The sequence below is a fragment of the Dermochelys coriacea genome, chromosome 21, assembly GCF_009764565.3.
Source record: "Dermochelys coriacea isolate rDerCor1 chromosome 21, rDerCor1.pri.v4, whole genome shotgun sequence".
NCBI classification, from domain to species: domain Eukaryota; kingdom Metazoa; phylum Chordata; order Testudines; family Dermochelyidae; genus Dermochelys; species Dermochelys coriacea.
In genome coordinates, this window is record NC_050088.1 from 7,925,082 (window position 1) to 7,951,884 (window position 26,803).

General features: G+C 51.6%; 1 protein-coding gene across 5 annotated transcripts; it reads left to right on the forward strand.

Annotated features, from left to right (window-relative positions):
- Positions 1 to 1,616: 1,616 nt before the first annotated feature.
- On the forward strand, positions 1,617 to 19,591 carry ETNK2 (ethanolamine kinase 2). 5 transcript variants are annotated; one of them, XM_038380320.2, is made up of 9 exons: positions 1,625 to 2,256; positions 8,412 to 8,671; positions 9,726 to 9,863; positions 11,734 to 11,876; positions 12,014 to 12,097; positions 13,419 to 13,594; positions 16,403 to 16,476; positions 17,078 to 17,121; positions 17,213 to 19,591. In XM_038380320.2, exons 1-8 carry the CDS (start codon positions 1,651 to 1,653, stop codon positions 17,088 to 17,090), a joined length of 1,494 nt encoding a protein of 497 aa, XP_038236248.1. In that variant the 5' UTR covers positions 1,625 to 1,650; the 3' UTR covers positions 17,091 to 17,121; positions 17,213 to 19,591. The 5 variants fall into 5 exon arrangements, with proteins under 5 accessions (XP_038236250.1, XP_038236248.1, XP_038236249.1 ...); XM_038380321.2 differs by having other exon boundaries at positions 17,081 to 17,121; XM_038380319.2 differs by lacking the exon at positions 17,078 to 17,121 and having other exon boundaries at positions 1,628 to 2,256.
- The last annotated feature ends 7,212 nt before the right edge of the window (positions 19,592 to 26,803 follow it).

Consider the following 26,803-nt stretch of genomic DNA (forward strand, 5'->3'; position numbering starts at 1 on the left):
GATGTGTTTTACAGCTCAGTAGATTTGTATGGAAAAGATTGCAACCCCCAAAGGCTAGGTACCTGCATGGTACAGGGGTACCTCCCGCTCCGTTTCCCCATGCTGGTGGGCTCCTGTGTTAAGTGCTGTGGTGTGTACTAAGGTGTGTGTTATGCTTATGGCAACCTCTTAATAAAGCCAGATCCTGGGACTGGAGTGCGTCTGGGACAGGCTGCAGAACCTTGCTAGGAAAGGGTGGGGTGGTGTTTTTAACGGGCAGACTATAGGCCAGCTCCTGTGCCACATTCTCACTTCTTTACATCATTTGGGAGGCACAGAGGTGCTGGACAGCACCTAGCTCCCCCCGAGTTTGGCCAACCCTACCCCATTCCTGTTCCCTCAGTCCCCGAGGGCCATGGCAGGGGAGAGGGGAGGACTTCGGGGGAGTTACTCCTGGGTTGCAGAGTAGAGAAGCAGGCCCAGTATATTCAATAAATGACTGATCTGCCTTCTCCATCCTTCACTGGTATATTTCAACCTCAGCTAAGAAGCTTCATACCTATGCCCCATGGCTGTTTCTAGCTTGCAGCTGTAATCTATTAACATTACTTAAAGGGGATAGAGGTCAGTAGATTCAAATGTGTCTCCTAAAACAGCCTTCCCATTTAAACAAAGTCCTTCTGAACTGTCCTGTGGTAATGAAACAGCCCCCGCAGGGCCTTAGGCCTCAGTAATTGACAAGCCGGCTTCCTGGCTACCACTTTGCAACAGGCAGAGAGCACTGGCTGTGAGCCACCGGGGCCTGGCAACTGATGAGCATTCACACTTCTGATTGCACTGGACAAGGCAATTAGGCCACACTCAGCCTAGCGCAATGGGGGGAGCAATTATGACCGGCCTATTAAAGTGACAGCTCCCCTTCTATTTATAGGCTGGCGGAGGGGGACTCTGCTTCCTGAGGGTAAAGTGATTTTCCTGACTGACTTGTCCACCAAATGCATCCGATGAAGTGAGCTGTAGCTCACGAAAGCTTATGCTCTAATAAATTTGTTAGTCTCTAAGGTGCCACAAGTCCTCCTTTTCTTTTTGCGAATACAGACTAACACGGCTGCTACTCTGAATCCTGACTGACTGTGTCCCATTTAGCCGGCTCTGACTGTTGTCTGAGTGCTTTGGAGAGGGCTCTTTTACCCCATACCCATGCTTTCCTAGGATAATCAGGCCAATCTGGACCAGGCCAGCAGGCAAAGGAGACTAATTCCTAAATTAGGGTGACCGGCTGTCCCCATTTTATAGGGACAGTCCAGAGATTCAGGGCTTTGGCTTACAGAGGCGCCTGTTCCCCCCACCCCCTGATTTTTCATACTTGCCATCTGGTCCCCCTACCCTAAAATAGCAGCGAGATGTCACCTTCCCTGCCTTGAATCTTCAACTGGACTGAAAGTTACTGTTCCCAAGAAGAACAGGAGGACGTGCGGCTCCTTAGAGACTAGCACATTTATTAGAGCATCCGCTTCCCTGAGCTGCAGCTCACTGCATCGGATGCACGAAGCTGCAGCTCACTGCATCGGATGCTCTAATAAATGTGCTAGTCTCTAAGGGGCCGCACGTCCTCCTGTTCCCAAGAGTGGCTGTCCCGGCCCCTGAGCCTCCCCCAGGGGCCGGGCCGGAATGAGCCTGGAGGGGCTGCCGGCTTGTGCAGCCACCTTTCCAACGCAGGCCCCGGCTCCCCCGCGGCCTGAGCGGCGAGCCCCGAGCCCTCTGCTCGGCCCCGGCGCCGCCGTGGGGCCCAGCCCGGGCGCACCTGCCCGGCGCGGCGCAGCGGGACGCGGGCTGGGGGCGGAGCCGGCAGAGCGGGTCCCCCCGGCGGCTCCCGGGATGGCGGCGCCCTGGCGCTGGGGGGTCCCGGTGACATCACAATGGCGGCCGGCCCGAGCGCCGGGCTGGGCACGGAGGGGGGGCGGCGGCGGCGGCGGCGGCGGCTCCTCCTCCCCGCCCAGCCCCGCTCCAGCCCCTGCCCATGGGCCGCGGCCCCAGCGCTCCGCGGCTAGCGGGGGTGGAGTCGCCGGTGCCCGCTCCCCGCCTCCCGCTCTGGCCCGGGAGAGGCCGCGGCTCTGCCCGCGCTGCACGTGGGCCATGGAGGAGAAGCTCCCGGCCGCCGCCGCCGCCGCCCCGGCCCTGGGCATCGCGGTGGACGAGAACAACGTGCGGCCCGGCGCGCTGCGGCTGATCCGCGAGCTGAGACCGCAGTGGGAGCCGGAGCGCGTGAAAACCAAGGTACGGGGCGGGCGAGCGCGCCTCCCCGGGCCGAGGGGCTGGACCGGCTGCCTGCGGCCGCTTCCCGGCCAGCCCGGTTTGCAGGGCTCTCGGCTTGCCGGGGTGAGACCGCAACGCCCGGGCTCTGGCGCTAGAAAAGCCCCGGGGAGGGGCAAGGTTGCGCCCGGTGACCCTGCAACGGGTCTCCCCCGCCCAGCCCAGCCCGGGTCCTCCGCGGCGTGGCCGGGCTCGGTTTCGCAGCCCCCCGGCCGGTCCCGGGGGCGCGAGAGTGGCCGCGGAGCTCGGAGCCTGTCGCACGCTGGAGGGTTTTTTTTTTTTTTTTTTTTTTTTAAAGAGCCGGTTCGACAGGCACCTGCCGGGGATGCTCCAGGCCAGGGCTGCTCAACGCTGCCGGGCTGCGCGCACGTTGGGGGACCCACTGCCAGCCCCCCGCATCAGCTGGAGCAGCGCTGCCCTGGAGAATCCCGAGGCCTGCCCTGAGTGCAGGGGGCTGGGCTCGATGGCCTCTCGCGGCCCCTTCCAGTCCTGCGAGCTCTGAATACTGGCTCTCCCGAGGCAGAGGCATCTCATCCTTGGAGCCAGAGACCAGGCAATAGGACTCCAAGAATCTGTTCCAGCTTGTGCCACTCACTGGCTTTGCTGCTCTGTGCCTCGGTTTCCCCCTCTGTAAATAGAAGAAGTGGGGTTTTTACCCACGAAAGCGTATGGCCAAATAAATGTGTTTGTCTTTAAGGTGCCACCAGACTCCTCGTTGGTTTTATAGGGAGGGTAATGACACATTGCCCAGCTTAGCTCATCAATATTTGTAAAGTGCTTTCACATCCCTGCATGAAAATGTTCTGTAGCTGTGCAGTGAGGGCACGCTACTAGAATAGTATCGATGTAATCAAGTATCCATACAAGCGTGTGCGCTTATTTCCTGTGTGCCTGGAGCATCCTTAGTAATATATTAGTAGCCCAGAGTTATTTAAATACAAGAAGCTGTGTCAAAATATCTGTGCCAGGGCAGCTGCTAATAGGCAGTAGATTCTTGAGTTAAGGCTGTGATCTCTTCAGGGCAGGGATTGTCTGTCATGTGTTTGTACGGCCCCTTGAGCTCTGGTCTCAGCTGAGCCCTCTAACTGCTATAATAATACAAAGCATTCGTAATAAGACTCTTGTCAGCCGTCTTGTATCCATGCATTGATGTTGTGTTGAACAGCAGATCTTACTTGTGTAAGCCTAAAGAGAAGCCTTCAATCTTAGCCCCAGCTGATGTTACTTTATATTTGTTTTTTGTTTTTTAACATGGGGAGAGAGAGGTTTTGGGGTTTTTTTTTTAATTTTTTTCAAAAAGACCATTTTTTTTTATTAAAGAGGGAATTGGAGCAGATCCTTAGCTGGTACACATCAGCATCACAGACTTAGATGGAGTGACGCTGATTTACACTGCCTAGTTCCATGGTGTCGATGCCAGACTGTTGGGTATTGTGCACCACTGCAGCTGTTAGAGGCTAAGTCTTTAGAATGGCCAAGGTCTGCTCGGTGTAGGACCCAGGAAAGCTGGGTAAAGGTGGCTGTATGCCCCCCCCCCATGCCCACACACAATTCTGGGGCCAGCTGAAGATTGTCCAGCCCCCCAGTGCAAGTAAAAGGAGCCTACAGGTTGCACTAGGTTACGCCCAACTGCAGTGGTCTCAAAGGATCTGGCCCCACCACCAGCACATCCCCTAGTTCTGCCACTAAGCAGGAAGCATCTCCCTGCAGGGGACTGGACTAGATGACCTCTCGAGGTCCCTTCCACTCCTATGATTCTATGCTGGAGAGCTTCAGGGCATTGTAAGCAAGCTTGATAGCATACTGTCAGGGGGGTGCCTGCTTCTCTCTCACCTTGGATGTGATAAGGAGAGCCAGTACAATACATTCAGCGCTGAAGCCCTGTCTGGACTGCAGCAGGTTGGAGATCTATGCTCTGCATTCCAGCATCTTTAAGGCTGTGTTGGTGATACAGAAAGGCCCCTGCTTAAATACTCATGGAGCTACCATCCAATGAAAGAGACAGGAGATGCACGGGAGCACTTTGGGGTGAGGAATGGCTGTGAGAATGTCTGACTAGGCAGGGATGTGTGTGTGTCAGGGCAGGGATCTGTGTACAGGGTGATTGTGTGTGAGAACCGGCAGATTGGTACAGGTGGATGTAGTGTGTGGGGGCATTGTGTGAATTGATGGGAGGCAGGCAAACACAAGCAGGTGGATGCAGAATGCATGGTTGGGTAAGTGAAGTGGTAGATGGGAACAGCGGGGTTCGTTGTTTGGAAGGAGCTATCCATTTGCGTGCGTGAATGGTCTGATACTGTGCTGCTGTGAGAGGGGATGAAGCAAGAGGGAATGAGGTAGTGGCTGGGCACCCATGGGGTCACATCGTCCCTTCAGAGAACATTCCCCACCTTGGGGTACTTCACACACGGGGCCTAAGACAGGTGCAGCCCTTGTGCTCGGGGAAGCTCTGCACACGCATGTCCATCCTAAAGGGGGTGGAGGGGCCGTGGTCCCATTCCCTCGGCATGAGCCCATAGGGTAGGTCAGGCACACTAGACGGAGCCCCTAGAGCAGTGCTTTTCCACCTTTTTTCATTTGCGGACCACTAAAAACTTTCCAGTGGAGGTGCGGACCCTTTTAGAAATCTGTTGATTGCAAATATAGCTGAGTTCTGTTCAGGCAGTTTTCAGTCTGTCATTCATAGACTCCTTAGCCATAGTCTGGGCCACCCCCCCAGGTTGAGAAGCACGGCCCTACAGGGCTATGCCACTTGCATTGTTCCTCAGGGTCCCCGGAAGAGATTATGCTCCATGCAGCCTGGTCCCCCTCCATGCAACCACTGGGTGACGTGACTTTGTGTTGCCCCTTGCTCGGGGCTGTGCATCAAAAGACCTAAACGCAAAAAGCACTAACTCCTGGGGCTCTCGCCTGATCATTTCTAGGATTATTGCCGCAATAAAGCCCTGGCTTCCACTCCCCTCCTATACCCTGTGGCAGAAATACCAGCCCCCACTCATTCCCGCATTCCACCGGCAGCAACGGACGCAGCGGGGTTTTTGGCCGTTCCAGACTGGGATGATGGGGGCATATGTCGCTGCTGGTAAACATTCACTCTGCAGTTGACACTTCTGGGAACATCTCAGGTGGTCTCCAGAGCAGCTGCCCTTGTTCCTGGAAGCTGGAGGAGCTGTGAGATGCTGGGTACGCAGGTCATCAGCAGTGCTGAAATGAACGTCATGGAATGCCAGGAGGATCAATACCAACAGTCCAATTCACACCCACAGGAAAGATCTGAATGGACTTTAGATCCAAAAATGGAGAAGAACTGACACAGAGTTCAGTTTGCCGAAGAGGAGGCGGCTGCTGAGCTAGAACTGCTGGGGGAGTGGGACCTGTTCTCGCCCTTACGTAACCTGGGTCTATTCTATTCCATGTGCAGAGGGCTAGTTTCAGTGGGTAGCTGGTGTAAATCTGGATAGTTCCAGTGATGTCAATGGAACTATGCTGGTTTGTACCAGCTGAGGATTTGGCCCATTGGATCTGAAAGGAGGAGGACAGGGAGAAGCTGAGGGTGAAGACTTTAAGGAAATATGAGTCTTATGGTATTTACTTCTCTCTGGCATGTGACGCTCAAATCAGTTTCCTTTTTACTTATAGGGAAAAGCATATTGTCACCTATAGCGAAGCTACTAAAGCTTCAGATCACGTCCCGGGCAGTGCTCGACAAAGGTAGCATCAGATTGGGCAGTACGGCACCAGGCTGTGCTCTTGGTGCTGCCGCTCCTGCAACAATGCCTGCTTTGTGCATGGCATCCCTCCCCTGTGCATCAGGCCATAATGCTGGGCACTGCCCACCTAGGCAAAATAAGCACCATCAGATTGCACCCTCAGTACCACTGCCTCATCAACACATTGTGTCACAGGTACTGCTGCACTCTGCCCATCCCATTGCACTCCCAAGCAGCACTAGATCTGCCTTCTGAAAGGCCCAAGGATCCAATCCTGCATTTCCCGGAGCAGGATGGTTCAGTGGATTGCAAGGATTGTCTTTGCGGGGGCACCTTGCTCAGCATTGGCTTGCAGCTGGAACTAGCAGCCCCTCGCTTCTTTTCACAAGCATCAGATTCCCCCAGCTTTTAAAAAATTGAAGAGGAGAGAAGTGCCCCTTGGAAACAGCATTAATCTCGACTTAACCCAGGGCTAAGGGTTCCGCTTTGCCCCCATCTCGTTGGCTCCTTTGACTTCAGTGGAGTTGCTCCTCATTTACTCCAGCGTGAGTGAGAGGGGAATCAGGCCAATATTTCTTGCCATCCCCAGACCATCTGGAATGGCCTCCCTTCCCCATCAAGCCACACCTCTGTGCTTTTCCTCTGCTTCCCAGGCGAGAGCATAGACAGGAGCATAGAGGGAGAGATCTGCAGGAAGAAGGGTCATGGAGTTGGAGAGGACGGGGGAAGGGGAGAAGACTCCGTGTATCCGGGCATCCAGCCAAGTTAAGGAGAAGCCCGAACATTTCCATCTGTGAGGAGCCATCAGAGTAGTGACAGAGGCATCTCCAGCAGAGACATCTGCGCTGTCAGTGATCTCAGTGCTGCTCGGACCCCTGGGGTTGGTTGGTTTGTTTCATTTGCTCCTCGCTGTGTTTTGTGCCTGACGCTCTGTGCCAGTTCAGGGATTCCGCCCGCGGGGCAGCTCAGAACCTACAGAGGCCTGAGCCGTGGCCCTCAACCACCTCAAGGTGGAACGGTTCTTTTAGCTCTCTTGAGTCGCCAGCCCAAACCACCCAGCTGTGCCTGGTGCCTTCATCAGCGCCTCCAGCTAGCTGAGAACTTACCACAACCCCCTCCCCCCGGTAGGTTCGAAACCCTGCTGAGCAACCCCATTGAACTGGGATCGAGTCTCAGGTTTGTAACTTAACTCAGTGTCATGCTTTGCTACTAAATCTCCCAGCTCCACTTATAAGCCTGGACCGTATGAGGAGTGCAAGACAGGCCCATGTTTGGGATGCTGTCGAGACCTCCCAAACGTACGTTGTCTGTGACTGGTGCCTCTCCTGAGGCGAATCGACAAGAAAGGTCTCCAGAGAGAGTCCCCGCCGATCATAACCAAGCTCTTAATTAAACCATGCGGTTCCGTGCGGTGGTGCTGCTGAGACCCCTTCTTTCCTCACCTTGTCCCTTTCCTGTTATCTGTTCCCCCCACAGCTTACTGCAGCCTCTTTTGGCAGGGACCGCGCACGGGTGCACACATTCATTCACAAGCAGCGCCCAGAGGGCACAAAACAGAGGGGCTCCAGCAGTGACCCATGTTGCAAGGCGGGGGAGAATCAGACCTGGTATCTTGCAATCTGTCCTTGTAAAGTGCCTAGTGCAGCTCGGACACTGTTCAAATAATATTGCGCCACGCTGCGCATTTAACAGCCTCAGCCCATGTGCCCTGAGTCACAACCTCCATCCTCAGCCAAAGGCTGATGACCTGGCTAGGACTCCGTTCGAAGTGTCCGTGCTGTTCCCTAGTTGGCATTTTGACTGGCGATAGTGGCAAAGAGAGAGAGGGTGGTTGCCAGGGACTCAATTCCCTGCTTCACCACAGACCCCCGTGCGACCTTGGGCAAGTCCCTTAGCTCTCCGGGCCTCAGTTGCCCATGTGTACAATGAGAATAATAGCCCTGCCTCGCTGGCGTACTGTGAGGATGGTGATAACAATGCCTAGCTTTTATATAGTACGTTTCATCAGATCTAGGAGCACTTTCCCATGGAGATGGGTTTCATTATCCCCTTTCACAGATGAGAGAACTGGGCAGTTCCTTGCCCAAGCAGGCTGGGTATTGAGCTGGGACTTGAAGGCAGGTGCAGTGCTCTGTCCACTAGACCACACTGCCTACCTAGGTCAAATCCATTGGAGTGTGAGCCACGCACATGTAACGGTTGTGGCGGCCAGATAAGTACCATGGACAGACTCCTGTGCCAACCTCTTTTTCTTTTACACTCGGGGCTGTTCGGATTCTACATTAGTGTCTCTTTTTCCCCTCCCCACAGGGCATTCCCCTGCACACACACTTGTTAATGGCCCCTAAGGCCTCGCTGCTTTTCCTCACACCACGCCCTAACCCTCTCCCTCTGTACCTCCCTCGCCAGCTCTTCACCGATGGCATCACCAACAAGCTCATGGCCTGCTACATGGACGAGGGGATGGCGGACGCGGTCCTGGTGCGGGTCTACGGCCGGAAGACGGAGCTCTTTGTGGACCGGGAAAATGAGCTGAAGAATTTCCAGGTGCTGCGAGCCCACGGCTGTGCCCCCAACCTCTACTGCACCTTCCAAAACGGCTTATGTTATGAGTTCATGCAGGGGATGGCACTGGGACCTGAGCATGTACGGCAGCCACAGATCTTCAGGTGAGAGTGTGTGTGTGTGTGTGTGTGTGTAGTTTGTGCCACGTTTCCTTCCTCTGTGTTCCTGCCTTGGGAGGGGAAAGGTACTTGGGCAGACTGCTATGGGCCTGATTCTGCTATCCGTCTTAGGATGCTGCATGCAGGGAGTGACGTTTGGAAGAAGCCAAGCCAGATTAGGGAATAGGTTCCTGACACCTCTGCAATGCCCTGTGTTGGGCTGCTAGCAGGAACTTGGGTGGGAGGCAGCATAGGGGCATCCCTTCTCCTAGCTACCAGAGGCAGCTGCTGGAAGAGGGGTGGGTGTTGCCTTTCTCTTGCAGACTGGCCTTTCGTCCGGCAGATGCACAGTGGCAAATTGCAAGCTCCACAGAGGCTGTTCCCCCAAAGTCTCCCATACCATTTGCCTAGATAGAACCAGGACAGCAGCATTCTCTGGTAAATGCAGTCACCGATCAGATTCCCTGCTCATGTAAATGCCAGCAGTATTGCCAACTCTCCTGGTTTTCTCACAAGTCTCGTAATTTGGGGTGTACTGATTGAAGCCCCAGCTGCTGGAATGAAGTGATCACATCAGAATCTCAGGTTTCATTTAAAAAGAAGTCACTTGTAACCCTCAGGGTTGTTGTGAAGAGCTTGAAAACATGATGCAATTGCAACCAGAGGGCTCAGAAACAGAGAGCAAATCAAAGGAACAACAACAAAAATTTGGCTTGAAAATCAAGAGATGATTTTTTTTTTAAATCTCATGATTTTTTGAATCATTGAGGTTGGCAATGCTGAAATTGGCATTTCTCCAGAGACTTACACCAGCAGAGAATTTGGCTAGTGAGTTTGGAGATTTTTGAGATGGTACCTTAAAGCATTCGGAAGTCGCACCACTAAAATGGAGAGAGAATTTAGACACTTTCAGCCTGAATTTTTAACAGTGGGCGCTGGTTTTATGGGTGCCCAACTTGATGTCCCTGGGGTGTGGTTGACAGAGGGTGCTGAGCATTTCCCATTGGCAGAATCTCGAAGTGTAGCCACCTATTATCGCTGCCCGTGTGATTTGTTATAGGTTAATAGCCTGGGAAATGGCCAAAATGCACGCAATTCACGCCAACGGGAGCCTCCCCAAACCCAGCCTCTGGCACAAGCTACACAAGTACCTCACCATCATGAAAACTGATCTCATCACCAAGGCATCCAACCCCAGGTAAAGAGAGAGAGAGAACCCAGCAACAAGACTCCTGCTAAGGGCATCCTGTATCCACGCAGTTCTAGCCAGTTGCACTGGGCTCATCTCTAGTCCTGCGTATGGGTTCAGGCAATGCAGCCAGGCAGTTGTGGGAAGGGTAAGTGACATAGGATCATAGAATATCAGAGTTGGAAGGGACCTCAGGAGGACATCTAGTCCAACCCCCTGCTCAAAGCAGGACCAATCCCCAACTAAATCATCCCAGCCAGGGCTTTGTCAAGGCTGACCTTAAAAAGCTCAAAGGAAGGAGATTCCACCACCTCCCTAGGTAACACATTCCAGTGCTTCACCACCCTCCTAATGAAAAAGCTTTTCCTAATATCCAACCTAAACCTCCCCCACTGCAACTTCAGACCATTACTCCTTGTTCGGTCATCTGCTACCACTGAGAACAGCCGAGCTCCATCCTCTTTGGAACCCCCCTTCAGGTAGTTGAAAGCAGCCATCAAATCCCCCCCTTACTCTTCTCTTCTGCAGACTAAACAATCCCAGTTCCCTCAGCCTCTCCTCGTAAGTCATGTGCTCCAGCTCCCTAATCATTTTTGTTGTACTGTGCCTAGCACAGTGGGGTCCTGGGCCATGACTAGGATTCCTAGTTGCTGCAGTAATACTGTTACTAGAAGTAATAACTCCCAGGAAAATCACCCCAGCTGGAATTAAACTGGGACCTGAGCCCCACTTACACTGGGAATTGACCCCAATTACGTGGGCTGATTTTACACCTAGTTCAGGATAAATAGGGGTTAAACCAGGGGCCGTTGTAGCTCAGGTACCGTGGCTTTAAAACCATTATAGGCCTATAATGTTTTTTGGTGCATGTTTAAAACCAGTTCATCTAATGTCCCGTGCAGACAAGGCCTTGAGGGAGATTTAGTCCATTCCAGGTGGGTGGATCTAGAGGAAGTCTCAACCTGCGTCAGGATCCACCTACTTGGATGCCATCAGTCCCAATAAACAGTGAAGGTGAATGAACTAGATGGCACACAGAATGCATTAAATGGTCAGTTAGATTTAATTATTAACTAGCTCTTTTTTTGGTATCACCGGGTTGCTTGAGGTTATTAGTACAACATGTGCCACTGTGGGTTCTTGAAAAATCCCATTGTCCTTGTGGCTCTGGGCCTGGGAGCTTGATTGCCATGGTAGCTCAGGGAAATGGACCATCATTTTGATCCACATGGACCCTTCGAAGGCGAATTGCAGTGAGTCTCTTCTGCTTCTGATTTGATTGATGTTGCTGTTTTGCGCCCTATATGTGAGACGGGTTTGAGTCTTGGTCTAGTTCCCAGTGGGACAGGGATCTACATTACCAAAACCACCAGTGCAATTGACCTCACTTGTTAGCAATCTCCACCTAGAGGCTAAAGAGTCAGCGGGGCACAGAGATAGAATTATCCTTTTCCCTCCTAGAGAGAGTCCATCCACATCACCGTGGAGGCACGTTGATAGGATAACATGGGGAAGGTTCAGCTGCCTGATTTGTCCCTGCTCTAAGGCTAAGTAGAGGATCCCAATCTCCAGGACTGTCAAGCCATTCACCACTGCTGAGCATCAGAACTTGAAAGTGCATGGCGCCCAGCCTGGTGTTTAGTCCACATTAATCTTCCAGTGAACAAAGAGGTTTTTGCTGGACCAAGTACCCATGAGATGTGATTCTCCAAGACTGTGCTGCCCTAGGAGACCTGCCTGCTTTCTCTCTCTCTCTCTCTCTCTCTCTCTCTCCAGTTATTGAATGTTATTGAGCTTTGCATTATTTAAAAAAAACAACCCACATTTGAAAAGAAGCTTACTGTGCATGGACGTGACCTCACGTCCTTTTCTCCCCTAGGTTCCGTCAGGAAGTGCCCAGTCTGGAGGTGCTAGAAGAAGAGGTTGCCTGGCTGAAGGAATATCTCTCCCAGCTGGGCTCTCCCATTGTGCTGTGCCATAATGACCTGCTGTGCAAAAACATCATCTACAATGCGACTGAAGGTACGTTCCATTCCTGTCCAGTGCACACGAGCTTTGCAAACATGTCCTTTCCCCTGATGGTGGCTTCCAAGGGGTACAAGGACGCCTGAAGAACCAGAGGCGTCTGCTCTAACCGCTCCCCATTTTGCCTTCCACAGGGCACGTGCGGTTCATAGACTACGAATACGCTGGTTACAATTACCAGGCTTTCGACATTGGGAACCATTTTAATGAATTTGCGGGTGAGTCAAGCTCCCCCACCCCCTTCTTTCCCTAGCCTGAAAGCTGGGCCCCCCAGTTTGGTGGAATGTTTCCCTTTGGCCATGTTTACTTACAGGGTAACTGATGAGGATATTTCACTAATGTAAGTAACTGTAGGAAACATTTCTTCCTCTCCCCATGTTTAGCCCCAAGTGCAGGTAATATTTATGTATGTCGATAGCCATTTCAGCTTGTGCTGTATAGCCTTCAGCTCTCACAAGCTAAGTAGGGTTGGGCGTGAAAACCTCTAAGAGGATTTGCAGGAAGTGTTGTGGGTGATTCAGTATTTGGTCCTTCTCCCTTCAAGTGACTGCTGAGTCAAGAGCCATGTTCGGGGGGATTGTGCTGGTGGTGTTGCCGGCACCTTTCAAATGAGACCTAAAACTGAGATCCTGGCCACTTGTGGGCATTAAAGTTGCCATGGCAATAACATCAGAGTGCTTGGGTCATTCTGTTCTGCCTACCCGATTTCCCAATGCGGTCTCTGTTGGCTTCTCTCCCAGTCCTAAACTTCTGAGCAGTGTTCCTGCACGTGGTTGAATGAATAGCTGCCACGTTCCTCTCCAGAGGAGGCTACAGGAAGTTAATCCTTGCACTTTGAAGACAAAAGGGGTTGTAGATGTACCAGTAATTTTTACCTTGAAAACTTAAGCAGGATTATTGCAGCCTGAAGCGCAAACCCACACTGAAACTTTTAAGTCCCCTTCTGCGCGTCACTGCTGAGAGCAAACAGTAAAAGAGATCAAATCCAGGCTCATGCATGACAAGGTGCTCATGGGACGGACTAGATCTAGGGGGAAAGGGGGCTCGCTATATATCATGGCACCCTGTTGTTTCATAGCCTTTCTCAGAGATCATCTCAAATTATTTTAAAGCCTCTGAAGAACTTCTAGGAGTAAAATTCACATGGAGTGCAGGGAAGATTAGAAATCAGCTCAAGTGTCCCGGAGAGGGAAATTACATTTAGATTGTAACTTCAGGGCCAAAATCCCAGCACCAGAGAGGGAAAGATAGGACCCACTTGCTAACAGGATCTTGTAACAAGTAGATAGGATCAGTGTACTTGCACCCCATCCCTAGCTCTGGGGAAATACCTTGTCTTCCACTAGAATGGCCCTTGACTTACATAGCGTTTGTCTCCCAGGGGTTGATCCAATGGCAATTGAAAGATTCCCATTGACTTCAATGGGCTGTGGCTCATGGCCTGGGAGAGCCCATCTTCATCAGCGCTTTGCCCTAGAGGAGCTGCCTTGTTCTCCTTGTCCACCTCCGGTCCTCCTAATTGCTAGCTTCTGTTTGCAGGAGTGAACGAGGTGGATTACAGCCTATATCCCAGCAGAGACACCCAGCTGCAGTGGCTGAGGCACTACCTGCAAGCCTACAAGCAACTGAGCCTGGAGAACCAGGGAAGCGAAGGGGGAGTCATCTCTGACCAGGAGCTGGAAACCCTCTACGTGCAAGCGAACCAGTTTGCTTTAGTGAGTGGGCGCCCGGAGGGGGGGTGGGAGGCGGCAGGACTGACCAAGTGATGTGCGCTGGGGCGGGGGTTCTGAATATACTTAACCCACGGGAGAATTGATTGTTGGGGAATAGAAGAGGTATATTTACCATCCACTGGAGCATGTTCTTCTCTGACAGGCAAGACCCAGGGCTCTTGGGTGGGAGAGTTAATCAGCCCTGAAATGCACTCTGGGATTCAGTTACGGGAGTTGTCAGGGAGAGGAAATAGGATCTGGTCCGGTGGCTCAAAGACACTGAAATTCTTCACTGTGCTTGTGTGTCCACTCTGTGTTTAACATCGCTGCAGGCCCAGGAGTGAACCAACTCCGTCATAATGGCCCTGGAGCACCACCGTTCATGAAAGGAATCGTACCTGACTAGAGTAATGGTCCATGGTCAGCACCAGATTCTTTAGAGGGAGATGCAAGAAGCCCCAGAATTAAAGTTCTCCAGCAGAGGAAAGGGAACTGCTCTGGAAGCAGAGAGGGAACAGATGTGATGGATCAGATCTTGCTAAGGAGCTCGTAGGTTGGGCATGTGTTGATTTTTTTTTTTTTTTGAAGATCTAGGCGCAATGGTACGTTCAGAGCAGTTAGAACCGGGTCCAATGTACATCAGCAGAGTCTTCCCACCTACCTGGAAGTCGTTCACGTTATTAAGTTCCACCGACAATAAGGCAGATCCTCTCTTGGAGTCAGATGGCCAAGAGCTATGAGTGCCATTTAATTCCTCAGGAATCCAGACCTAATGCCACCACTGACTTTGAGCAGAGTGGTCAGTTGGGGAGAGCACTGGATGGAGCAACCAGAGGCCCTTCCCTGATCACTTTTCCCCCCAGCTATCATGGTTCTCTACTGCCTTCCACCTTGTGTAGCATTTACAACTCGTAGGTACCTGTTGTTCAGGGGTTAACAGCATCGCCAGCCTCAGGCACTCCAAAAATCATGAGAATGGCTTTGACACGCAGGTCACTTTTCAAGTTTTTCCTCTGCAACCACACACACACCTACCTCTCTCTCTCTCTCTCTCAAGTGAAAGCTGACATTCCCATGCAGTCTCTTGATGGGATTTTAAGAAACCCACCAACTATCACAAAAGTGCTGTTAAAACCACAGGAGTTGGCAACACTGACCGTGAACCTAGCCTGTGGGCTTGCTTTATTGTTTGCAGAGTTGTGAGAAAGAGCAGGCCCCCCCAGAAGCCACGATCAGGCTCTGGGTTGAATTACAGTTCTTCTCCTGCCACTGAGGAGGGACAGTGGAGGAAATCAGGCCTGGCAGTGGGTGTCTTCCTCTCTTCCCCCTGCCCTGCTTGAGGAGCTATCCCACAAGTAGCGGAGCTTACATGGAATCCAAGATTCTGCGTCACTCTGAGCCAGATTTCTCAAAGGGCTACGAACCCATTTAGACACCAAAATAAGTGGCCAGGTTTTTGAGAGAGACTTGCACGTTGGGGTTGGCCACTTGAAAATCTGGCTCTGAGGTCTTCTTCTAAAAATATGATCCTCGGTGAGCATAAAGACACATCTGACTGGGTGGTCTCAGGTTGCCTGGCTGATGGACAGACGGTGGTGCCCTGTTAGCCATTATCTTCTGCATCCCCTGCCGGACAGCAAGAATTCCAGAAAACTGGCTGTCAGCCGTGCATGTGGGGCAGAATGTATAGTGCATGTGGAGCCCTGGAAATTTAGAGCCTGATTCTCAGCTGGTACAAACAGGTGAAGTCAATGAGCTGCACTGACTTACACCAGCTGAGAAATGTTCTGGCCTATAGTTTCTGAGGACCTGAGTTTCTGTCCTCTATGGCAGCAAGACTGGGATTGCTCAAGGAAGAAGTTTTTGCACAGGTAGCCACCTGCTCATAAGCTGGAGAAGAGAGGTGGCCACCTCTCTTGGTCTTCCATGAGACAGGAGGCCAAAATAGAGAGCGATGCGCTTTGACTGTAGGTCAGTGGGGTGCTAACAACAGGTGAGCAAAGACTCCAGTGACCTGTTGGCCTGAACCTGGGCCAGAGCCCGCTGAGCCCTGGAATACAAGGATATCTGACTTTGCCAAGGTTACTTACTTAATATCTCCAGAGAGACCAATGACCCTGTTGGAGCTGCTACAGCAACCTTTGAACCGAGCAGCTGGAGGGGAATTTACTTTAGCTGAGAGCCAGACAGTAAACAACTTCAGACCTGTCCATCGTGATAAGGAAGCCGAGGGCTTGTGGAGCTAGTCGCCTGTATTTTAACTCTGAAACATTTAGAGAAGAATTGTCAGTGGACACGTTACGGAACATGCTCTTGCTATTTCAAACATGCAGTGGCAGGGAATCATCCTAGAGGTGCTGTGACCCAGGTGCTGGCAGCCAAGGATGGATCAAACCCAAGCCTGTCCCACTCAGAGGGACCAGGTGGTAACACCCCCTTCCCCCCACCCCATGCAAGGAAGGGGATAACATTTCGCTTACTTATGACTGTAAGATCTTTGGGGTGGGGACAGCCCTTTTGTTCTGTGTTTGTACAGCACCTAGCACAACGGGATTCTGCTCCATAAAAACGTCACACAGATAATCGTTAATAAGACAGGAGCTGACTGTTCATTAGCATTAAAAAGCTCATGGGCCAGATCCCCAGCTGACTGCAAATCAGCATAGATTCACTGAAGCCAGTGGAGCTGACTTAAACCAGCTGAGGATCAGGCCCTGAGTACTGGGAGAAGAGGGTGACGTGAAAGGCTTTATTGTCCCACAGTGGTATGGAAAGCTCTAGGCAGGTTCCTGATTCTTCTCTCTGTTGCAGGCCTCTCATTTCCTTTGGGCATGCTGGGCTTTGATCCAGGATAAATATTCCACCATAGACTTTAACTTCTTCAGGTGAGTGGGCCCCTGCAGCAGGGCTGGTGGTGGGTAGAGCTTCCCCTTTGCCATGGCACGAGCAGGCTGCCATGCTACTTCTGCGCCCAGGCTGGCATGAATTCCTCTCCTGTTTTGGCTACGGTGATCAGCACCGAGGTCCTCGTTGGATCCGTGGGTCACTGCAGCACCCAGACAGAGCACGTGGGGAGGTGCAGTGTGATGGGATGTGTAACGCGGCAGGGATCGATGCTGGGATCCATGGATCCTAACAGGAGTGCCGCTCCAACCTGGGCTAAAAGACGCACCTCTCTTAGCTCGAGCTGCAGCAGGCTCTTCAGATACGTAGCCCAGCCCCAGATTGCCACGGTGTTACGGACACCCAGTGTATCAGCGTTCTGCTGCAGGCACAGGAGAACGCAGTGAGCCCCAGGAAGACAGGGCTGCCCCTTGATCTGTTATCTCCTGCAGAGTTTGGACCAGAAATTCCTAGAATAAAGGCAGATCATCTCTCTCCAATCCCATCTAGTTCCTTCCCCAACAGCTCAAGCAATCAGGATTCCACAATTTCCCCTTGGGGAGATTATTCCACACCCTAAATTGCCCCTCTCCTTCATTGCAGCAGACGTGAGTAAGCAAGGCCGTGGACTTCACCATTGAAAGGAGGTGAGGGGAAATCCCTGTAGCGCTGACAGGGTGGAGGTAGTCAGATGTTCCCACTCTCTTGTGTAAGATCTGTTTCTGTCTCTCTTCACAGGTATGCAAGGCTAAGATTTAAACAGTACTTCAAGGCAAAGTCTGTGGTGATAGCCCTGGAGATGCCAAAATGACATCTCAAGGCTGCTTCAGGTCCACAAGATTCCCAGCTATTTTCTCCTGCACAGGTCAGCTGCTGCCATGACCTCAGACCTCAGTCAGCCACTGGCTAGTGGAGGGGGCAGATAGAGGGAGAGGGGGAAGGGGAAGGAAGACTTTCTGGGAAGCCAAAGATTAAACGAAGCCCCTGGAGCACAGTTATCCAATCTCTGGATTTAGCCCCATGGTTGGCTTTGCTGATGGTGCCATTCCGGGGGATGACGACAGGACTTGGCTGCTGGCAAGACACTTGGTTCCAAGACTGGAACGTGAGACATTCAGGAAGGCCATGAGCTCAGCTGGACTTAAAGATTTCGGGACTGCCTTGCAGATTAGTATCGCCTTAAGATTGGAGCTGTGTTCCTTGGGCCGGGCGACCGGCAGGTATGTGCTTTACCGAAACAAACCGTGCTGCTGTTTGGTGTCACATCCTCCACAGGGTATGGGGAATTCTGCTCGGTCAATCCTGTCTCAAGGGGGGATGTGGCTGACTCTGTGCCCCTCACCCCCACAACCCCCTTCTGCCCCACACTGTGAGGGGCTGGCTCTAGACCCCTCCCCCTTTATTTCTGAATGCACACTTAGGGGTTACACAAGGAAGCCTGCACAGGTCTGCAGTCAGAGGGTCTGGAGAACCTGCCGCTAGGCCCTGCCATGGCACATGGGAGAAGAAGGGGGACCTTCCTTTTGTCCCAAGCCTTAATGATAGAGGTCACAGCAGCTGGCAGTGACCCCTCCACCCCCACCACTCAGCATTGTGTTTGCCTAAGCATCCCGAGGAGGAGGTGAAGATCCCGACTATGAAGAATGGTCCTGCGTGCCCAAAATAAACTTCTCTTCCCAAATAGGGCTGCTCACCTGGTGCCTTGTCCCACAGCTGGGTGTCCTGGAGACGTGGCCGAGGCTGCACATACCCCTTCCCTCCCCCTCTCCTATCCGGCATACTCTTCCTCCTGCCGCGAGGACAGCATGTAACTTGCTACAACGCACAGCTGGCCCCAAGCTGCTAAGTTTAGATGTGAACTTTCCCTGAATTTGGGGAGCACGTTGGGAACTGGAGTTTGCTTAGCTCAGTAGAACCAGATCCCTGAATCTGGCTTGGAATCTCCCTTTAACACTACCCAGGACATGGTATGTTTGGGGTGGGGGTGCTGTGCTGTCAGCTTCCACTGGACCCCCCAAATACTTTCCTAGGTGTGTGGTTTTGCACAAGCTTTTTCTTTTGCCTCAGATCTATGGGGCCACACACTCTGGTCTCCTCACAGTGTTTCCACCAGTCCAGGGACTGCTGTACCCCACAGCCTCCCTGAGACATGTAACAAGTCTGCAGGAGAAGCAGATGGAAAAGGTACAACCCCCGCATTCTCCTTCTGGCTGCGCTATTGTAGCCTAATTCCCCCCTCACACACACTCATTCTCAGTGCCTGAGTCATTCGTGCCCCGCACCTTTATGCTGGCCTTGCTAGCAGAAAGGGGCCATAAGCCCCTGGCATGCGGGAAGAGCACAACAGGGGTCACGTCAGCAGCAGGCGTCACGCTGGCTGAACCAAAGCAATGGCCCTGGCTGTGCAGTGGGCCCGGAGGTCCTAGTGAGGACCCCTCTGCTTTGCCCGGGTGGCTGGGACCACCCCTGGCAGCGCTAGCATCAGGAATGTGGAGCTCAGCGAGAGCCAAAGCGGGTATGTCTACGGGCGCTGGGAATCGCGCTCCAAGTGCTGGGGAGCTAGGCGGCCAGTGCTGACCGTTGAGCCTTGTGCAGCAGCTGGGAGCACCCCATTTTATTCTGGCAGAGGGTTAACCAAGGCAATATCAGATCTTACTGCAGACCAGAGCCTACAATGGGTGCTATAACCCGGGGGAGAGGGTGTGCATTGCAAAATAGGCATATTGCTCCCAGTTGGATGCCAAGCCAGCGTCCCATGTGCTGCTTAGTGGCTGGTTTGGCAGGGGTTAACCCTGCTCCCTTCATCGGGCCCACCGGCTGGCTAAGCACTCCAGCTGCATTCCCAACGTCGGCTCACGTTGTCAGGGTGGCCGCAGACTGCTGGCATAGGGCCCGTTCAGCCTATTGTCCCCCTGCCCTGCTCCATCCTGCGCTTGGGTACTTGTGGTTCAAATCTAGGCTGATTGGTGTGTCTGCAATTACCCGTGGTGTTAAACAGCTGTGCCTTCAGCCAGGAGAACGGGCACGGAAGAACAAATCTCGCATCCTTACCCTGCAAGAGCCACTATGTCCGGTGTTGTCTCAAATGGTGATAATAAAACGCTGCTGTTGTCTGGATCTTAATGGAAAGAGGCTCTTTAATAACAGAGGGGAGGGCTGTGCTTAGGGCCCCCATCTGCAACACCATGTGGGGGCCTGGTTCCCACTCCTCTGGGTCTCAGATGCCTGGCTGACAGGCAGGAGGGGTCTATGGCTGCTCAGGAGACTCCACCATGAACCCATTTCTGGAGTGAGATGCCTCATGCAGGTCAGCGTCCCTTTCTCATGAAAAACCAGCGTGAGAAAGGATCTCCTCCCATCCGTTATAGCCCTTTGGTCAGGGCCCTCCCTTGCTTTTTTGGCCACTGGCTTAGCTGCTTCACTAGCCAGTCTAGGGCACTCGAACCACACCATAGATCCGCTGCTCCGGAAGTAGGAGTTTGAACCAGGCTCTTTCACAACCCCTTAACCAACCGACTAGAGAATTTTTTCTAAGCAGAGCTGCTCCATATCTTCTGTTGAAGCCGTTGCACTTAGTAACCCATAGTTAACTCTGTATTGGGCCAGTGGGCAAACCTGAGCAGTTGACTGTACGTGTGTGTTTGTGTGTGTGTGTACGCAATGTTGCCTGCCGCCAGGGGAGGCCTTCGTGCTGGACCCCCGGTGGTGCTCGCAGGCTCGGTATGTGTGTGCAGAGCGTTTTCTGTCACCTTAGATTTTTCCCAGCAGGCAATACCACCCTTTCCAGAGGCTGGGATGCTCATCTAAATCAGCTTAACTTCTGTACCCGGAAAGATAATGGAGCAAATAATTAAGGAATCAGTTTGCAAACACCTAGAAGATGTTAAGGTGATAAGTAACAGCCAGCATGGATTTGTCAAGAACAAATCGTGTCAAACCAACCTGATAGCTTTCTTTGATGGGGTAACAAGCCTTGTGGATAGGGGGGAAGCGGCAGATGTGGTCTATCTTGACTTTAGTAAGGCTTTTGACGCTCTCTCACATGACCTTCTCATAAACAAACTAGGAAAATACAACCTAGGTGGAGCTACTAAAAGGTGGGTGCATAACTGGTTGGAATATCATTCCAGAGAGTAGTTATCAGTGGTTCACAGTCATCCTGGAAGGGCATAATGAGTGAAGTCCCGCAGGGATCGGTTCTGGGTCTGGTTCTGTTCAATATCTTCATCAGTGATTTAGATAATGGCATAGAGTACACTTATAAAGTTTGCAGATAATACCAAGCTAGGAGGGGTTGCAAGTGCTCTGGAGGATAGGATTAAAATTCAAAGTGATCTGGACAAACTGGAGAACTGGTCTGAAGTAAATAGGATGAAATTCAATAAGGACAAATGCAAAGTACTCCACTTAGGAAGGAACAATCAGTTGCACATGTACAAAATGGGCAATGACTGCCTAGGAAGGAGTACTGCAGAAAGGGATTTGGGGGTCTTAGTGGATCAGAAGCTAAATATGAGTCAAACAGAGTAACACTTGCAAAAAAAGCAAACGTCATTCTCGGATGTATTAGCAGGAGTATTGAAAGCAAGACGCAAGATTTTCCACCGAATGCATCCGATGAAGTGAGCTGTAGCTCACGAAAGCTTATGCTCAAATAAATTTGTTTAGTCTCTAAGGTGCCACAAGTACTCCTTTTCTTTTTGCGAAGACACAAAAAGTAATTCTTCTGCTCTACTCTGCGCTGATTAGGTATCAACTGGAGTATTGTGTCCAGTTCTGGGTGCCACATTTCAGGAAAGATGGACACTGGACAAACTGGAGAAAGTCCAGAGAAGAGCAACAAAAATGATTAAAGGTCTAGAAAACACAACCTGTGTGGGAAGATTGAAAAAACTGAGTTTATTTAGTCTGGAGAAGAGAAGACTGAGGGGGGACATAATAGTTTTCAAGTACATAAAAGATTGTTTGCTGGGGGGCCAGTGAAGCAGGTTCCAATCCTTCCTATGTTGGTGGCTGTGTGCGCCCTCGGGTGCTGAGTGGCTCAAACGTGGGCTGTGTTCTCCAAGGGAGTCTGCTGTGCCCAAAATAGAGTTGCAGATTATTAAAAATATTTTAGTGGACAGCACTTCTGTCATACTTACACTCCACCAGCTAACACACTCCAGCCTGCCTGGTTAGGGACAAGCCCCCCACTGCATCCTTCTGAGCATAGACTTGAACTAGGCATTCCCACACCCCATGCATAGGCCTTAACCAATATGCTAGATAGAGAGTCTTTCCTAGCTAAGGTCTCTCAATCTCTTCTGTTGAAGCTGCTCCACTGTGTAGCCATAGTTAATTATGTGTGGGGCCAGCCTAAGTAGTTTAGTTCTGTGGTCTAAGCATTCAGCTGAGCTGTATGAATGTCAGGTTCAAGTCCCTGTCTTCGTTTCAGCTGAAAGCTGCCTGTGGTCTTAGTTCCACAGCTGGCAGGATTCTCAAGCTAGGAATGTCTCTGCAAAGCGTTTTTGTCCCAGTACAAAATAGAGCGTGCATTTGCCTTTACGCAGCAAGTGCTGCCAGACCTCCAGTAACTAGCCACGCTTTGCGGAAGGCCACCAACAAATGCTGGTTTGTGAGCAGCACCTCAAACCTGGGCTTCCCAAACCCCAGGTGCCCAGCCAACCACGGCGGGACTTTCTCAACCATTCCTTATGAAGTTGTTGCACGTTGTATTGAAATAATTAAATATGTATTGGGCCAGAGAGTGAAAAAAGAGAGGTGTGTTTCAGTGCCTCTGCAGCCCCGTGGTGTGGGTTTTTTGTGGGAGGGCGAGTTCGGTTCCTTTCATAGGTTTCCAGTACTGAGGGTACGTGTGTTGTGCTGGTGCTGAGGTCTGAAGAGCTAATGAGCCTTTCAAACTGGTTAGGTGTCCTTAGAGAATATTTGATGCGCATAAGCTATGGTCACATATTAGAAACTTTGTAGACAGCAGCAAACTCCACCGGTCAGACAACAGAGGTAGACCCCCCTCACCTTTGAACTTGAGACGGGAACAGGGACTTGAATCGGGCTCTACCCTTGTCCCACCACTGGGTCTTAACCAACAAGCTAGAGAATCTTTTCTAAGCAGAGCCTCCCAGTCGTGTCTGCTGAAGCTGTTGCACTTAGTAGCCATAGTTAACTGTGTGTTGGGCCAGAGAGCAAAACCAAGCGGTTGTCTCTAGCCCAGTCACATGGGCACTCAGCTAGGCTAAGGAAGTGTTGGGTTCAGGTCCCTGCTGCAGTACCTACAGGCATGTGAGTACAAAGTTGGCTGCCTCGTGAGCAGGTCTTGATGTTGGACCATTGGTAGTACTTTCAGTAGGTGTGGCCAGAGCCTTTTCTGCCCAGCACAAAATAGATCAGGCCTTAAACTACTCACAGCTCTACCCGTCCCAGAGACTGGGACACTCACCTAGGAGGGTCACCATGAAATCCTAGAACTAACACTCTCAAACCAGCGTCTCTCCCACTCCCTCATGCATAGCCTAACCACAAGGCTACAGGGGAACCCACAGCTGGAGTTTCTCAATCTCCCCTGTTGCAGCTGATCCACTTTATATTTATAACAAATTCAATCTGTATTGGGCAACAGAGAGAGCAAAGGGTGAGCTATATTTGAGTCCCTTGCTTGTGCAGTGGTTTGGGTGCTGAGTATGGCAGAAGTAGTGAGTGCCTCAAACAAGGGATCTTCAGAGACTGTCTTCTGGGCCCCAAACATAGTTGTGTAGTAGAAATGTTGTGGGCAGCAACTCTCCCAGCAGTATGCTCTGCTCGTCAGCCAACAGGACAGCCTTTCAGTCCCTGATGAGGAAGGTGGTATTTGAACTCAGCACTCCCACAAAGAGGCCTTAACCCCCATGCTAGAGAGTCATTCCTAACCACTATCCCTCAGTTACCGCTTTTGAAGCTGTGCCACTGTGAAGCCATCATTATCGCCGTCTTGAGTCTCTAGTCCTGTGGTGTGAGCACACTGTTGGGCTGGTTCGGTGTCAGGTTTAAATCTTTGCCTTGGTAATTGGCGGCATGTGTGAGGTTGTTGAGGCTTCCTGGAGGCTGGGCAGCGCTCTCACCTCTAGGCGGTGTGTGTAGAGCTTTTCTTCCCGACACAAAAGAGATTATGCCTTAGACTGGCCACAGCAGGCAGCACCATCCTGCCAGCACACTCACCAGGGAAGGTTACCACCTCCGCACCTCTGAGTCAGGGCACAGTCTCAAACCAGCATTTCCTACACCCTAGGCACAGGGCCTAACACAAGGCTATAGAGAAGCCACTAGTTAGAGCCTCTCAAGCTCTCCTGTTGAAGCTGTTCCACCCTATAGTCATTGCTAATTGACTATGTCTGGGACTAGAGATAGGAAACAGGGCTGGGGCTTGTGTGCCTTCCTAGCCTGGTGGCTTGGGTGTTGGCTTGGGGGCCTTTGCAAGGCAAGTTCAAATCCCACCTTTTGTTCCTAGCAGTGTGGCTGCAAATGCCCTGTGGGTGCTGAGTTGCTCTCTGAAGAGAGAGCTTCCCTCTAGTTTGCCTGTTGAAACTATTACACTTTACTTAACTATTAGCGAGGCCAAAGAGCAAACCAGAAGCAGTCTCTAGCCAAGTGGTTAGGCTGCCTAGCAGGCATGTGGGAGACCTGGGTTCAAGTCCCTTAAACAGCCAGGAAATTAGGTGCCCTTTGAAGAAGGAGCACCTTTAAGCTTTCCTCTTGGAACTGGTCCGCTTTACTTTACTATTCATTGGGGCACATTCAGAGCTAGGATCACTCTGTAGCCCAGTGGTTGGGTGGCTTGCTTAGGAAGTGGGAGATCCCTGAAATTTCTGGTTCAAATCCTGCCTCTGCCCCTTAAGAAGGGGTTGGAATGAGGACATCCTATCTCCCAGGTGACCAGGGAGATGGGAGATTCCTGTTTAGGTCCCCTCTCCTTTGCAGGAGGCCCTTGTCTTCCAGGCAAAAGGAGGGGACTTGAACAGGGGTCTCTCACCTCTTGGGGGGGTGGAGGGGAGGTGGGGTGGTTGGGTGGGTGGTGGGGTAGGGGGGTGGGGCAGGGCAGGGTGGGGGGTGGAGGGAGGAGGGGTGGTCCCTGGGATGTAGGAGCTCCTGGTTCCAGTCCCTTCGCGGAGAAGGGATTGGAACTGGGATCTCCTACAGCCTAGGCGGGTGTCCGACCAGCGGGGGCAAAAGAGTGATTCGGCTTTTGCTGGGGCCAGGGCCGGTGGCCACTAAACATTTAAGTAAAAGCCGCTGCTCAGACAGTCAGCGTCCTCTTTAAAGATTTCTTCTATCTCAGGCCCTGGAGAGGACTTGAACCCAGGACTCCAGCATCCCAGTAGAGAGCCCTCACCACTAGGCTATAGAGGGCTTCTTGTTTGAACATCTTGGTTTGTCCCAATGTCTGTTGACTTAAAGTGGAACAGCTTCAAGAAGAAAAGTGAGCAACTCCCCTCTCCAGGGCCAGAGGAGTGACTTGAACCCAGGACTCCAGCATCCCAGCAGAGAGCCCTGGCCACTAGGCTATAGAGGGCTTCTTGTTTGAACATCTTGGTTTGTCCCAATGACCGTTGATTTAAAGTGGAACAGCTTCAAGAAGAAAAGTGAGCAGCTCCCCTCTCTGGGACCAGAGGAGAGGCTTGAACCCAGGACTCCAGCATCCCAGCAGAGAGCCCTGGCCACTAGGCTATAGAGGGCTTCTTGTTTGGATGTCTTGGTTTGTCCCAATGACCGTTGACTTAAAGTGGAACAGCTTCAAGAAGAAAAGTGAGCAGCTCCCCTCTGCAGGACCAGAGGAGTGACTTGAGCCCAGGACTCCAGCATCCCAGCAGAGAGCCCTGGCCACTAGGCTATAGAGGGCTTCTTGCTCTAGTCTTTTCGTTTGGGCCAATTACTATTGAATTAAAGTAGCACTGCTTCACCATGAAAAGTTTCCGTGAGCACCTTATGGAAATCCCTCTTTTCAGGGGGTAGACAGAGGAATTGAACCAAGCTCATCAGGATTTCTACTGAGCACTAACTTTTGGGGGCTACTTTTCTTTTGGTCCAATTAATGGTTAATTAAAGAGGAACTTTAACAGGACTCCTAGACTGAATTCCCTGCTCAAGGCCACTCTCTTTATTAGGAAGGAGAAATTGAATCAATCTCATTTATGTAGACAATGGGTTTAAATGATGAGGCAAAGCAGAAGGGAGATAAAGATAACTATTAGGCAAGAAAGACACAGGGACGGGTGGGTTTTGACATGTGTTCTGTTGCACCTTGTAGTGGGGTGAAAGTGAAAGCTGGAGAAAATACAACTAAAGTTGAAAGTTTCTGTCTTTGCTGCAGAGTAAGCTCAGGGTTATAGAACCCAAGTTAGCAGACCCTGAGTTTGTTAACTTAGAGCTTGAGCATCTACACTCATTTGACATACCCCAAGAGACCCCCCCCCCAGTCCTTTTGGAGGATGGGAAAAGAAGCTGTGAAATTTAGGGACCCCTTTTGGAATCTTGGGGTGGCCACCAGCCTTTGGGCACAGACTCACTCTGAAGGCTTCAGGTCTGACACCGGAGCTCTGGATCCTGTTGAGCCGGGCATCTAGCCGCACGATGCTGCTGGGCAATGCAGGTAGCGCAGTCAGCCTGTTCTCGGCGAGGATGAGCTCTTGCAGGGTGCTCAGCAGCCGGAAGGAGTCCTCGCCCACCCAGGAGATGAAGTTGCTAGTCAGGTCTATTCGCTTCAGCTTCTCTGATGGAGGGGAGGATAGAGATGCCACCTTCACAAACCCTTGCCATCGCTCACAACGGTGCTGAGCAATAATTAGGGGCTAGGCCTGGCCAGAGCCGTAGGAGAAAAAGCCAGCACTCCAGCAAACAGAACTAGAATGAACCAGGTCCTCAGCTGGTGTAAATGAACATAGCTCCATTGAACTCAATGAGCCAATGCCAATCTATGCCAGCTAAACTCAATCCAGCACCTAACACAACAGGCCAATATTCTGACTATGGGGGCTGAATGCAGCTCCAATAGAAATGTGAAATTCATTTATGTCTTTGTTATTATTATTCCTCCAAGGGCCAGAATTTCAAGACCTCAGCATCCCCACTCAGGGACAGGTTTTCAGAGGACCTCAGCAGCTATTTAAGGGCTTAAATCAGAGCAAGGTTTTCAAATATGCACAGCACCCAGCAGGTCCCGTTTTAACAGTGCCCAGCCCCCTCAAACATGCACCTACTGTGCTGAGAGCCTCTGCAAACCCCAGCTCACCGTTTTCTAGCTAGTCCTGCAATCTTAAGACTCCATCTGCCTTGGCAGGGTCCAATCCATTGACTAGCACC